This window comes from Dendrobates tinctorius, unplaced genomic scaffold, assembly GCF_039654945.1.
Source record: "Dendrobates tinctorius isolate UK_male_01 unplaced genomic scaffold, ASM3965494v1 ptg000083l, whole genome shotgun sequence".
In the NCBI taxonomy this organism is placed as follows: Eukaryota; Metazoa; Chordata; class Amphibia; order Anura; family Dendrobatidae; genus Dendrobates; species Dendrobates tinctorius.
The window spans coordinates 22824630-22839168 of record NW_027361751.1 but is presented as its reverse complement, the minus strand read 5'-3'; the positions used below and the strand labels follow the sequence as shown (position 1 = coordinate 22839168).

Sequence of the window (14539 nt, the reverse complement as noted above, 5' to 3'; positions counted from 1 at the left end):
CCCTGGCACTGGTAGGTCGCTCTATCTTGCAGTCGCTCCCACGGTCTCCTGCTGCCTCTGTCCCGGTCTGCTGACTCATCGTCTTGGGGATTCCCCGCCTCCTTTATACTGGTCCCTCCCCCAGCCCATCTGTCTGTCACAATGGTCCATCCTCGAACTCTGTCCCCCAGGGACAGTTTCCCCCGGAACCCAGAAGACGACTCCCTTGGTTCTGGCCCGGACACTCGACGGGGGCCATTCCTCCCACACTCCCCCACCCTGTATGCTCGCCAGTCCTCGGGCAAGGGTTTTCGTAGACTCGGGTTAGTTTTTTGGGACGACAGTCCTTGTCGCCATATGAACTGTTCCTGTTCGTAACGTTCAGGGGGTTTGCCAGCTGTTGACCGCTCGGAGCGTCGAAGCTCGGGTGTAGTGGAGTCTTCTGGGGTGGTGGAGGGTGGTCGCATAGTTGGTTCTGGTGGAATTCCCGGGTCTAATGTCGTGCCACTACTGGGGCGACCCACAGCTGCGACGGGGAAGTCCTCTTCGTCATCCAGGTCCCAGACCGTGGGCGGGGGGTCGGGGACCTGGAGGATCGGTTCGAGCCGTGGGGGATCGGCAGACTACAAGGCCGTAACATGTTACGGTGCACAACCCGAGTGAGGGGCGCGTTGCTTCCTTCAGATTGTATTTCATACACAGGCCCGTCGGGGCTTATTCGGCGCAACACTCGGTACGGGTTCACCTCCCACCGTGGTTCTAACTTGTTTTGGGGACGTTGATCAAGTACGAGTACCCGATCCCCAGTATGAAAGTCAATGGGCGGGGGCAGTGCTCCCCCTTGGTGTTCTGGATCCTGGAGCTTCGTATGGACGATACGGTGGAGGATCTGCAGCCGGTGCCGGTTGCGGACCCACGAGGATACCCCAGTCCAGGGTTGGGGCTCCTCCGGGTTCAATTCCACTTTCGTAATTCCTTTGCTTTCCCGGCCGAACAGCAGTGAGTAGGGGGTGTAACCAGTCACTCGATGCACCCGATTGTTATATATCCACACCAGCTCAGGGACATATTAAGGCCAGCGGGCCTTGCGGTCGCTCTCCAGGGTGCGTAGCATTTGGATTAGCGTGCGCTTGAATCATTCGCAGGCTCCGTTTCCCAGCGGGTGGTACAGCGTGGTCCGCGATTTATCGATACCGTAAAGATGGTGTAGCTCTTCCATGACTTTTCCTAGGAAGCACGCTCCTTGGTCCGAATGTATTCGCTGTGGACAGCCATACACTTAATTAAAGTTCTTACAAATCGCATAGGCAGCCAACTCCGCTGTTTGGTCTCGAGTGGGGGTGACCACGGTGAACTTGGTGAAATGGTCCACCATAACGAGACAATGTTCATATCCCTGATAGGCAGGACCTATGGTCAGATAATCCACCGTAAGAAGCTCCAGAGGGGCTGATGTTACGATAGTTTGCACAGGGGCTCGTTGCGCGGGGGGTTTAGCGAGCTCGCACGAGTGGCAGGTTCGGCAAACTTCTTCTACAGCAGCGTGCAAGCGTGGGTGGTATGCTATCTGCTGCAACCATTGTAAAGTCTTTTGAGCCTCAAAATGAGCCCCCTTCTCATGGGCTTCCCGGGCCAGTTGGTTGAGATGGGCTCCCGGCACGATCACCTGCCATATCGTAGCTGACGTGGTTCGTGACATGGCTTTTCGATATAAAAGTCCCTTTTTGATGATTAGTTTTTCCCATTGGTGCAACATTAGCAACATACAGTGGGGCAAAAAAGTATTTAGTCAGTCAGCAATAGTGCAAGTTCCACCACTTAAAAAGATGAGAGGCGTCTGTAATTTACATCATAGGTAGACCTCAACTATGGGAGACAAACTGAGAAAAAAAAAATCCAGAAAATCACATTGTCTGTTTTTTTTCATTTTATTTGCATATTATGGTGGAAAATAAGTATTTGGTCAGAAACAAGCAATCAAGATTTCTGGCTCTCACAGACCTGTAACTTCTTCTTTAAGAGTCTCCTCTTTCCTCCACTCATTACCTGTAGTAATGGCACCTGTTTAAACTTGTTATCAGTATAAAAAGACACCTGTGCACACCCTCAAACAGTCTGACTCCAAACTCCACTATGGTGAAGACCAAAGAGCTGTCAAAGGACACCAGAAACAAAATTGTAGCCCTGCACCAGGCTGGGAAGACTGAATCTGCAATAGCCAACCAGCTTGGAGTGAAGAAATCAACTGTGGGAGCAATAATTAGAGAATGGAAGACATACAAGACCACTGATAATCTCCCTCGATCTGGTGCTCTACGCAAAATCCCACCCCGTGGGGTCAGAATGATCACAAGAACGGTGAGCAAAAATCCCAGAACCATGCGGGGGGACCTAGTGAATGAACTGCAGAGAGCTGGGACCAATGTAACAAGGCCTACCATAAGTAACACACTACGCCACCATGGACTCAGATCCTGCAGTGCCAGACGTGTCCCACTGCTTAAGCCTGTACATGTCCGGGCCCGTCTGAAGTTTGCTAGAGAGCATTTGGATGATCCAGAGGAGTTTTGGGAGAATGTCCTATGGTCTGATGAAACCAAACTGGAACTGTTTGGTAGAAACACAACTTGTCGTGTTTGGAGGAAAAAGAATACTGAGTTGCATCCATCAAACACCATACCTACTGTAAAGCATGGTGGTGGAAACATCATGCTTTGGGGCTGTTTCTCTGCAAAGGGGCCAGGACGACTGATCCGGGTACATGAAAGAATGAATGGGGCCATGTATCGTGAGATTTTGAGTGCAAACCTCCTTCCATCAGCAAGGGCATTGCAGATGAAACGTGGCTGGGTCTTTCAACATGACAATGATCCAAAGCACACCTCCAGGGCAACGAAGGAGTGGCTTCGTAAGAAGCATTTCAAGGTCCTGGAGTGGCCTAGCCAGTCTCCAGATCTCAACCCTATAGAAAGCCTTTGGAGGGAGTTGAAAGTCCGTGTTGCCAAGCGAAAAGCCAAAAACATCACTGCTCTAGAGGAGATCTGCATGGAGGAATGGGCCAACATACCAACAACAGTGTGTGGCAACCTTGTGAAGACTTACAGAAAATGTTTGACCTCTGTCATTGCCAACAAAGGATATATCACAAAGTATTGAGATGAAATTTTTTTTCTGACCAAATACTTATTTTCCACCATAATATGCAAATAAAATGAAAAAAAAACAGACAATGTGATTTTCTGGATTTTTTTTTCTCAGTTTGTCTCCCATAGTTGAGCTCTACCTATGATGTAAATTACAGATGCCTCTCATCTTTTTAAGTGGTGGAACTTGCACTATTGCTGACTGACTAAATACTTTTTTGCCCCACTGTATCTTGGGTCAAAGCCTGTCTCTGTGAGTCCGTGGGCAATTTACTGGTGGCCACCCATCGGCGCCGGAGTCCAACTTCTGTATCTTCCTGTTGCAGCTGAATCCATTTGTCACGGAGCTGTTCCAGCATCCCTCCTAGGAGCCCCGGATGAGGCACTTCCTGCATGTTGACTGTAGGCACGGCGGTGGTGAGGGCGAACGGCGTCTCGTCTGCTTCTAATTCGTCGTCTCGACGTCTTCCTGGCGTGGTGTGTCGGATTCTGGAGAGCGCGTCGGCGTGCATGTTTTCAGCACCCCGTTTGTAGATGATCTTATACTTGAATTTGGCCATCCGAGCCACCCAACGCTGCTCTAGGGCCCCCAGTTTGGCATTCTCCAATGGGCTAACGGGTTGTTATCGGTCCGCACTACTACTTCGGAGCCCGCCAGGTACTCTGCAAATTGCTCCGTCATTGCCCACACTACCGCGAATAGCTCGAGCTTAAAGGAGCTGTAATTGTCCGAGTTACGTTCTGAGTCGTGCAGCAACCGGCTACCGTAGGCGATCACTTTCTCCCGGCCTTCCTGCACCTGTGACAACACAGCTCCTAGTCCCTGGAGGCACCCGTCGGTATGCAGGATGAACGGTTGCGAGAAATCCACATACGCCAATATCGGGGCGTCCGAGAGAGCAGATTTGAGATCTTGAAACGCATCCTCTTGCAGTTGCTGCCACTGGATCTTCCGTCCATTCGCCCCGGCGGGAGCCCCCTTCAGCAGGTCTTGCAGGGCTCGAGCTCTGCATGCAAAATTCTTCACGAATCGACCATAGTAGCCGGCCAACCCCAAGAAGGCCCACACGTCCTTTACCGTTTCGGGGGTAGGCCACCCCTGGATGGCAGCGACCTTTTCCAGGGATGGTCGGACGCCCTCTGCCGAGACGGTGTGCCCCAGGTATTCAATCTGGGTGCGGAACAGGTGGCATTTCTGGGGCTTTACCTTTAACCCGTACTTCTGCAGCCGGCCGAGCACCTGCCCCAACCGCTTCAGGTGGTCCTCGAACGTGGCGGAATAGATGATAATGCCATCCAGGTATATCAACGTGGCTTCAAAGTTGAGGTATCTTAGACACCGCTCCATGAACTGCTGAAAAGTTCCTGGGGCGTTGGCCAGCCCAAACGGCATCTGATTGAACTCGAACAGTCCCATGGGAAGGATGAATGCCGTCTTGGCTCTGTCTTACTCCGACATCGGCACCTGCCAGTACCCACTGGCCAGGTCTAGGGTTGAGAAGTATGTCGCGTTCCCCAGGGCGGACAGAGACTCTTCTATGCGAGGCAATGGATACGAATCCTTGATGGTGCAGGCGTTCAACTTCCGATAATCCACGCAAAAACGCAGAGTGCCATCTTTTTTCCGAACCAGGACAATAGGGGCCGCCGAAGGGCTCGGGCTTTCTCGTATGAACCCCTTCCGGAGCATTTGGGCTAATAGAGTCTTCACTTCCTGGTATAGCTGTGGTGGTATTTGCCGATATCGCTCCCGGATGGGGGCCGCTCCTGCCATGGAGATCCCATGCGTGATGGCCGTGGTACATCCAAAGTCGTCCTCGTGGCTGGCGAAGACACTGTAAAATTGTCCAAGAAGTGTCTCTACCTGGAGAAGTTGGGCTGGCGCTAGGCCAGAAAGTTCGGCCCGCATTCTCTCCAGGATGCCTCGACCTTTCTCCTGGGTCGAGGATATGGCAGTCTGTTGGGTTCGTACCGTTACTGCCCAAGGATCTTCGGGCTGTACCTTCTACTGGACTGCGGGGTTCGGCAGCATCTCCTCCAAAGGCCTCACTAGTTTGGCCATTTCAGCCTGGGGCTTCAAGGCGATATCTTGGTCTTCCAGGTTGACACAACGCACCAGGACGGTCCCCTCCCGCACCGTGGTCAGGGAGCGGGCTACCAGTATGCCAGGGTGCAGGCGCTCCGAGTAACATGGTTCCACCTGTACCTCCACGCCCTCCAGTGGCATCGTGGTGCGGATCAGCAGAACTACCACCGTCTGCCCTGGAGGAAGTACGAGCGGGGGAGCCGCCGGTGCGATGACCTTGCCCAGCGCCTCACCCTCCTGGCACTCCTGGAGCACTCACGCCTCCCGCACCAACCGCTGCAAGACCTGCCCTTGGGCCGTGCGAGAACCCCAGTGGCGCAGAGTCACTTGTGTGGGTTCATTGAGGAGGAGGTTGCCGAACTCTTGTAGTATGTTCATACCCAGAATAACCGGATGTTTGCTGTTTATGTCTCCCTGGGTCAGGACCACTCCCCGGCGGCCGAGTGATTTGTCGCTTATCAAAATCTGCATCCAGGCTACTCCGACAACAGGAACTGGTAGCTGGTTGGCGGCTACCAACTTTATCACTGTCCCCCACTGAGGTGTCACTGCTTCGGGAAAATGCTGCCGAAAATAAGTCTCTGGCATGGTCGTAATTTGCGATCCCGTATCTACTAGGCATCGCACGGCACGGCCTTCGATCTCTGCCCGTACCACTGGGCACCACGCGACCAGGTCTTCGTGACTTCCTCCACCCCATGTGATGAGCTCCAGCTCCGGGCGGCGTCCGCACGGCTCAGGGTCCTCTGCTTCTCTTGGCCAATGGGGCAGGTTTCCTCTGGAACGTGGGCACTCTCGGGTGGAGCGTCCCAATTCTCCACAATCGTAACAGGCAAATGGTCATGGGGACCGACTTGGGTGAGGGCCGCGATGGTTCATGCCTCCTTTACCCGGCCCTGGCCGACTCCTTGTGGCCGCTTTCTTGGCTTCGGCCAGTTCACCCTTAATACTCTGTATCTCTTGCTTCACCTCTTGTACCCAGTGGGGTTCGCTCAGGGCGCTTACGGATGCTTCGATACTCTGAGCCATCCCCACGGGGACCGTCACCTCTTGCTCCTGCTCCCGAACCCGTGCCTCCTTCCCTATCTCTGAAAAGGTCAGATGTGAGTCCACTCGCACCCACTCTCGCAAAGCCTGTCTTGTCAGGGTGTCTCGTAACCCGGTCACTAACAGGTCATGTAATGTTACGTCCACGGTCCACACGCCGACTCCATCCTTCCTTTCAATGGCTAAAAACAGTTCCTGCAAAACATTCATATACTGGGTCACTGTTTCCCCCTATTTCTGCATGCGTCTAAACATCTGGGTTCTCAGTTCCCCCACATCGGTCGGGTCCCCATAGGCCTCTTCTAAGACCTGTAACACCCTGACAAAGGTGTTTCGCTGCCCCCGGGACCTCAACATTACGGTATCCCGGGCTTCCCCGTCCAATGCCATCAGGGCCACTTCTGCCTCTAGGTCAGGGGTAAGTGGATGCATCCTGAATAACCCACGCATTCGCTCCATCCAATTCCACAGCATAGTATTGCTGCAGGAGAACCTGGGTAGATTGCTTAGTATGGCCCCCAAAGAAATGCTGGGCCGGGTGGGCCTTGTTCTCCGCGCTCGGAGACTGCATCCTGCCGACTACGCCAAATGTGGTAATTGCAGGTACGCAGGATGCAGTGACGAGTCGCGAGACAATTAGGTGCTTTCTATAATAACGTTTATAAGACTAGAGGGAACTTTCCTCAGTCACGGCTTTATCACCAAAAGGGGTAACACAGGTTGCCCTCGCAGGGGCTCTAAAACAAGCAAACACAAACGGGTAGAACATGACTACTTCCGGCAATAGCCGGTTACTATAGGGCCGCGATATGGCCGACTACGGGTCCGTAAATATATAGTCAACTTAGCCGTCCAGACGTCCCTCGCCGTTCGGGATGGTGGTCTTTTGGCGTAGTAGTTGCTGGGCCCAGTTGCTGAGGCGTTGGCGAAGTCTTCACGCGCACCGGCACGATGACACTGGAGCCCCACCTGCCCCGGCGGAGTCCTTGGTCGGATGGGCCGCAGTCCCCGGACTGGGGCAAGCGGCAGCGGACGCCCAAGCGGACGCCCTCTGGAGTCCTCAGTCGGCGTCTTCCCTGGCACTGATAGAGCGACCTATCTTGCAGTCGCTCCCACGGTCTCCTGCTGCCTCTGTCCCGGTCTGCTGACTCATCGTCCCGGGGATTCCCCGCCTCCTTTATACTGGTCCCTCCCCCAGCCCATCTGTCTGTCACAACGGTCCGTCCTCGAACTCTGTCCCCCAGGGACAGTTTCCCCCGGAACCCAGATGACGGCTCCCTTGGTTCCGGCCCGGACACTCGACGGGGGCCGTTCCTCCCACACAGGAGCATAAATAAATATTGACATTGGAGTGATGACTATCAAATATCTATATTCGCCTTATCTAGTGTGGTGTTCTTCTACGCCAAGGAACGTCACTTTATGTCTGAACTGTTTAGGGATAGGGGCTCACAGCAGAGGAATAGAAAAAAAACCTAATCCAAATGTGCTCTACAACTTCAGTGGTGAGGAAGCACATTGAAAATAGTGATAGTCTCAGTCTGTGAATACTAATCCAAAAATTCAATTGATATATTGGGAACTGCTGTAGCTGTATAGTCACTCAGTTTGACTGAATTGATTGATTTGACATATATTGTAGCAACTGCACCTTAATAGATGCATTTTTTATTCTTCCCTCACTGCAAAAAATGAGGGTAGTATTGAACCCCTCAGTACTAATTTTGCACACCACTGAAATACTGCTGATGGTTACCTCTGGTTACCATTCGTTTTCTCCTTGTCAGGCAGGTTGAGGTGTCTTGGACGTTACTAAGGTTGTATTTGCTGTGAAGAGCTCAAAACGAATTCAATACAGTTCTAGGAGACCTCAATGTGTTATACACTGCTTTGAGATTAATTAGGGACTTTTCAGTATCGCAAATCAAAATTTGGGGGAAAATTCTGTTAAAAGATCTGCCCAACTCTTATAATAAAATATATAATAAATAAATGTCACATCATGTATATAATTTAAATGGTAATGCCACTGTACAGGTATAAAAACATTGCTCTGACTGTTTAGTAGGGATGGGTGGACGGGTGGAAGTTTGGTTTCTGGTACCTGACCCAACTTTTTAAAAAGTTTGGTTCGAATACCAGAACAGTACCCAAATTTCCACCAGAACTAAAACCCCATTGAATTTATAGTCGCCCAAACTTGTAACTCTCTCTATCTTTATCTCTCCTCCCACTCCACCACGGACTTTTCAAACTTCAGCATAAAGTCTGTGTTCAGCATTCAGGTCCGAATAGTCACTGTCCCGTACGAACGCTGAACATTTCTGTTTGCGTTCGCTCAGCTCTACTGTTTAAGTAAATGATAAGGACACCAGAGCACAGAGGAAATAACAAATGTGGCAGCTCAGGGATGGCCACAGATGTCGTAGGGCAGGGATGATGCCCACAATAATGCCATGGTGCATAATTGTATACAGCTTAGCATCATTTACTTTGTACATGATAATACATAACATGGAAGTATTATTGCAACAAGTGTTATCATAAATTTGAAATAATGTAGACAGAAAAATAATAATGGTATAGTAGATATAATGGCTAATATTCACTGTGATGTCATAGTATAAAGATAATAACAGATAATATTCCCCTATGGGGCAGAATGGTGCAGGTCCCAGGTTTGACCACATATACCTTTGGTGCAGCTTGTGCACCCGAACAGGGGCTCACGAAATAAGGGGGCCAACCCCACTTCTGAAGCAGGTGGAATTATATATTATGATGAGCTATTGAACTGTAAAGGGCCCGCATGCTGTTTGTGGACAGGGGTCCCTCTTCCCTCCATGTCCACCCTTGGCATCACTACCAGTTATGTCCCCATCTCAAGACTAGAGATTTGTTACTATCAGATGTACACTCACTGGCCACTTTATTAGGTACACCATGCTAGTAAGGGGTTGGACCCCCTTTTGCCTTCAGAACTGCCTCAATTCTTCGTGGCAGAGATTCAACAAGGTGCTGGAAGCATTCCTCAGAGATTTTGGACCATATTGACATGATGGCATCACACAGTTGGCGCAGATTTGTCGGCTGCACATCCCTGATGCGAATCTCCCGTTCCACCACATCCCAAAGATGCTCTATTGGATTGAGATCTGGTGACTGAGGAGGCCATTTGAGTACAGTAAACTCATTGTCATGTTCAAGAAACCAATCTGAGATGATTCGAGCTTTATGACATGGCGCATTATCCTGCTGAAAGTAGCCATCAGATGTTGGGTACATTGTGGTCATAAAGGGATGGACATGGTCAGCAACAATACTCAGGTAGGCTGTGGCGTTGCAACGATGCTCAATTGGTACCAAGGGGCCCAAAGAGTGCCCAGAAAAAATTCCCCACACCATGACACCACCACCACCAGCCTGAACCGTTGATACAAGGCAGGATGGATCCATGCTTTCATGTTGTTTACGCCAAATTCTGACCCTACCATCCGAATGTCGCAGCAGAAATCGAGACTCATCAGACCAGGCAACGTTTTTCCAATCTTCTACTGTCCAATTTCGATGAGCTTGTGCAAATTGTAGCCTCAGTTTCCTGTTCTTAGCTGAGAGGAGTGGTACCCAGTGTGGTCTTCTGCTGCTGTAGCCCATCTGCCTCAAAGTTCGACGCACTGTGCGTTCAGAGATGCTCTTCTGCCTACCTTGGTTGTAACGGGTGGCAATTTGAGTCACTGTTGCCTTTCTATCAGCTCGAACCAGTCTGCCCATTCTCCTCTGACCTCTGGCATCAACATGGCATTTCCGGCCACAGAACTGCCGCTCACTGGATTTTTTTTCTTTTTCGGACCATTCTCTGTAAACCCTAGAGATGGTTGTGCGTGAAAATCCCAGTAGATCAGCAGTTTCTGAAATTCTCAGACCAGCCCTTCTGGCACCAACAATCATGCCACGTTCAAAGGCACTCAAATCACCTTTCTTCCCCATACTGATGCTCGGTTTGAACTGCAGGAGATTGTCTTGACCATGTCTACATGCCTAAATGCACTGAGTTGCCGCCATGTGATTGGCTGATTAGAAATTAAGTCTTAACACACAGTTGGACAGGTGTACCTAATAAAGTGGCCAGTGAGTGTAACTCTGTACATTTTTAGATTTATTTGGAAACAATATTTTTTTTTTTGCAAAATCTTATAGACTAACCTTTGGGTAAAATTGAGAAATTATTTGTTTTCACGCACGCCTCACTGGAAATCTCATATGACACCCAAATAGTTGTCACTTGGTCAATTTCAAGATGTCTCTTTCCGAGGATTATAGAGGTGTCGCTTGTATCAATCACACAGTCATCGTGCTTAAGCCTTGGAATATGAAAAAGATGTATTAGACAAAGATAAAAAGATAAGAATGTACTGTCAGTATCATTAATAAGGAAATTTAAATGTGAGTCTCACCCCTTTCACACCTTTCATATAGGACTCAAAGTCTGGTCATCAACACCTAAGGAAGCTGCAGTTAGCCAGACATCTCCCTTCTCCTGTAGCTGCCAATGAGTATTACATAGAGGCTACTGAGATTGATTCTACATTGTGACGCTGAAGGGAACTCCGGTGGGAACCCATCTCAAGGAAGCCTGTGTGACGTTGGCTCGAGCGGCCGTGGGAAATTTTCCCACAGTGCTCGCACTGACGTCAGAAAGGTGAAGCGAGTTTACTGGCTGTGAACTCCCGGGACCTGTCTGATGGCATCGAGAGTAGGAGAACATTCTCATGCTTGCGGTGCCCTCATACAGGGAATAGCACTTCACAGAAAGACACTGAGCACACGGTGCACAGTATCTCCACTGGATGACAGGCTGCATGGTTGCACCATTCAGCCTGCCATCTAAATGTAGCAGAGCTGGACCCGTCATGGGACTAATGGATTAAAAGCATCTCTGCGGAAAGGTGAAGAATTTTGTTGTTTGTTTTTTTATCTCTTTTGCAGATGATGAGGGCATCGGGGGGAATAGGCGAGGCCAAAAGTATATAATTAAGAATATTAAAGAAGTCTGTGTCTTTCAATTAAATGACTTTTTTCTGTGTGTCTGTGTTTTCTTACAATGTGACCATGGGGCTAGTAATGGGGGTGTCTTATTGACGCCTCTCCATTACTAACCTCGGGGCTTGATGTCACATGACAATACAAAGGTGACATCAACCCCCCCCAACTATTACCTCACTTGCCACCGCTACAGGGCAAGTGGGAAGAGCAAGGCTAAGTGCCAGAATTGGCACATCTTAGAGATGCGCCTTTTCTGGGGTGGCTGAGAGCTGGTGCTTTTAGCCTGGGGGGCAGTATCCATGGCCCCTTCCTATGCTATTAATATTAGCCCGCAGCTGTCTGCATAGCCTTTGTTGGTTATTAATTATAGGGGGACCCCATGTCATTTTTTTTAGGGGGGTCCCCCATTTTAATAGCCAGTAAAGGATATGTATACAGTTGTGAGCTGATATTAGTAGCCTGGGAAGCTCCATGGGTATTACCCCTTTCCTAGGCTATAAACAACTGCTTCCAGCCATCGGATTTCCCTCTGCTGGTAATGAAAATTACTTGGGAGCCCTCGCCATTTTTTACCGTAATCTTTTATTAATTAAATACATGTACAGTAATTTGTACACACTGTACTAATTGTATTTGTCACTGGTACCTATATATCTACCTATTCTATTTGTATTTACTGTATGTAATCCATCTCCTCTATCCTGTCAGCTCCTACAGTAATTTTACAGAACATGGCAGATGAATTACCGGCTTTTCTTCTATGTATCTGTGTAATATAAATACATTATATATTGTGGTGTAGTGACCACTGTGTCCGCTAGGGGGCGCTGTGTGGGTGTCCTAGGATGGACGGATAGCCATGTCCAGAGTGGTAACAGGAGCAGGGTGCTAAAGGATCGTTATGTATCCCAAGGTGCGTGGCCTTGGGATGAAGGCTTGATTATGTGCTGATCAGCAGAGCTGATCTTTCGTGCCAATGTATTAGGGAGAAGCCTTCAGGTGATTGGTGAGATCAATCACCTACAAACCCACCTAGAATGCCATAGTAAAGTATATGTGTGTGAATGATTGAAGGACCTGGGATGAGGTCATAACCATGTGATCCGGTGGGCGTGGCTTCGGACCATATAAGGTGGCCAGGGTAGGTTACATGAGTGAATGCTTGGACACGATTGGTCCGTATGGAAGGTCTCGTGCAGGGAGATGTGTCTGTCTTCCTAACAGCACGTTTGGACGCTATATTTAATGGCTGCAAGTGCCTGAGAGTTCCCAGGGGAGGGAATGGACGTCTGCAGTGTGGTGAAGCAACAGTGAGTTAACCTGGCCACAGGGTGAGATAACTGTGAGGCTAGAGAGCCTGCGTATTGGACAATGCATAACCTGTGAGACTACAGGGTTAACAGAGCGGAGCTCTGTCATGTACGCTATGCTGATCTGATATGAACTTTCTGTTGCTGTTCATGGTTTATGATGCTTAATAAATCGCATGGACTATTGGAGTTATATGAGAAACCCGTGCCGGACCTCTTTATTTGGCTGCCTAGCGAGTGTTCCTTACATGAATAACACGCGCTACCTTACTATATATATATGTATTTGTACATATTGTAAGGCAGCAATCACTGAGTGCATTGGGCAACCCCCGCTTGGCAGCGCTATAACATACAGGAAGATTCAATTTCCTTAAAAGTTCTCCTGAGTTTATTGATCCATATCACCAGCAGCACAAACACAGAGTAGTCAGCCTTGAGGTCCGGCAAAATAATAATGTCCATAAACAGGGCTTTGCTCCCTCAGACCCTGTTCACACACAGGCCAGGGCAATGTCCGTTAAACACCCAGTTCCATAGGACAGTACAGTCTCTGATCTGAGTGCCGCTCACGGTTGTCCGACCGTCCACTCTGGAGGTATCTCACAGACCTCGTTCCTCTGGTTCAGGAAAGCCAGCACTGCTTCCCCAGGCTGTGCGATATCCAGCAAGCAGGGTTGGCCTGGAGCCTCGCACACTTCTACCTCCCAGGTTACAAATGTAAGGGGGTGAAGTACAGAAGGAGCCGAGGGAGGGTTGCCTTCTCTGCTCCATGCCCGGAACCATTAAGCAGAGCAGCAGGTTCTCCGGGGGACACTTTAGCAGCCTGTTCAGCAGCCAGGAACAGGAAGGGAGGAGAGCTGAGAGCGGGAAAACAGCTTACTCTTTCCTCAGAGCAGCGCAGACATCAGAAAGAGAAGGACGCTGACGCAGGCGGGAGAAAACTCTGGTACAGCCACCAGAGTCAGAGAGACTGCGGACAAAGACTGCAGACCGTGAGTACGTGAAGCCTGGGACTTCAGTGTCATGAAGGTTGCGCACTCTCCCCTGTGATAAGCTGCTGCCCCGCAGAGAGACTGTGTTCTGTGACAAGACGCTCCCCCGCAGAGAGACTATGTTATGTGGCAAGACACTTCCCTGAAAAGAGGCTGCATTCAGTAACAGAGCTGTGACCTGTTTAGAGAGACTGAGCCACGTACAAGGTTGCGGTGACTTATGTGTTAATGCAGAGCCCCTGATTCCAGTGAAAGAGCACCGCTGCAGAGTAAAAGAGAATAACTTGGAGCAAAGGGGATATCGTCAGTCTCATACCCCTCTGGCTCCCGCGTTAACCTCTCGTACCCCAGCTGGACAACGTTAAAGGCCCAGGACACAGAGGACTACAAGCGCCGCTGGTGATTTGGCGCCAACGTTGGAGAAGAGTGACCCCTTCAATCAAGACCCCCTGCAGACTGATAATTTTTCACCATAGGAAAATAACTCTTATTACCGTTGAATTCTGTTTATGCTTTTCGGCTGTTTGCTAAACCCATTCACATTATATTCATTTCTATACTGTTAACTTTACCAGTATTATTCCCTGTAAATAAACCTCCCCTTTAACTGTTGGTCCGTCTGCTCCGTGGTTACATACCTATTCCTGCACGCTTCTTACACAGATAACTCTGTAGTGTCCCACCTGGACACATGGAAGTCTGTGCACAATCCAGACTCCCAACACTCTCTCATGTGCTAAACACACCTTCATTATGTAGGCTGTAACCCCACCCCCAGGTGAGGTATGGATCACCTGGCTGGTCACCTGGTCATGACCGCACGGCAGGTCCCGAATATACCTGCAGCTTCTGAAGGAAAACAGGGGTACAGCCAGCACCCTCACCCAAAGATGAGGTCATATGGGTAGCCTGACCCTCCCATCTCTCATAGCTACC

General features: G+C 49.8%; 1 protein-coding gene across 4 annotated transcripts in view; it reads right to left on the bottom strand.

The window, feature by feature from the left end:
- Positions 1-14319, bottom strand: part of LOC141097159 (interleukin-31 receptor subunit alpha-like) — a 183062-nt gene extending 168743 nt beyond the window's left edge. For 2 of the 4 annotated variants that reach the window (XM_073584208.1, XM_073584209.1), the window contains exons 1-2: positions 14242-14319; positions 10459-10616 (exon numbers count right to left, since the gene is read on the bottom strand). Coding sequence is in view for 2 of the 4 variants with exons in the window: in XM_073584207.1 (XP_073440308.1) it covers positions 14242-14296 (55 nt within the window). In the remaining 2 variants the exon portion in view is untranslated. The remainder of the gene's footprint in view (positions 1-10458; positions 10617-14241) is intronic. The other 2 variants (XM_073584207.1, XM_073584213.1) reach the window with 1 other exon arrangement.
- Positions 14320-14539: the final 220 nt, after the last annotated feature.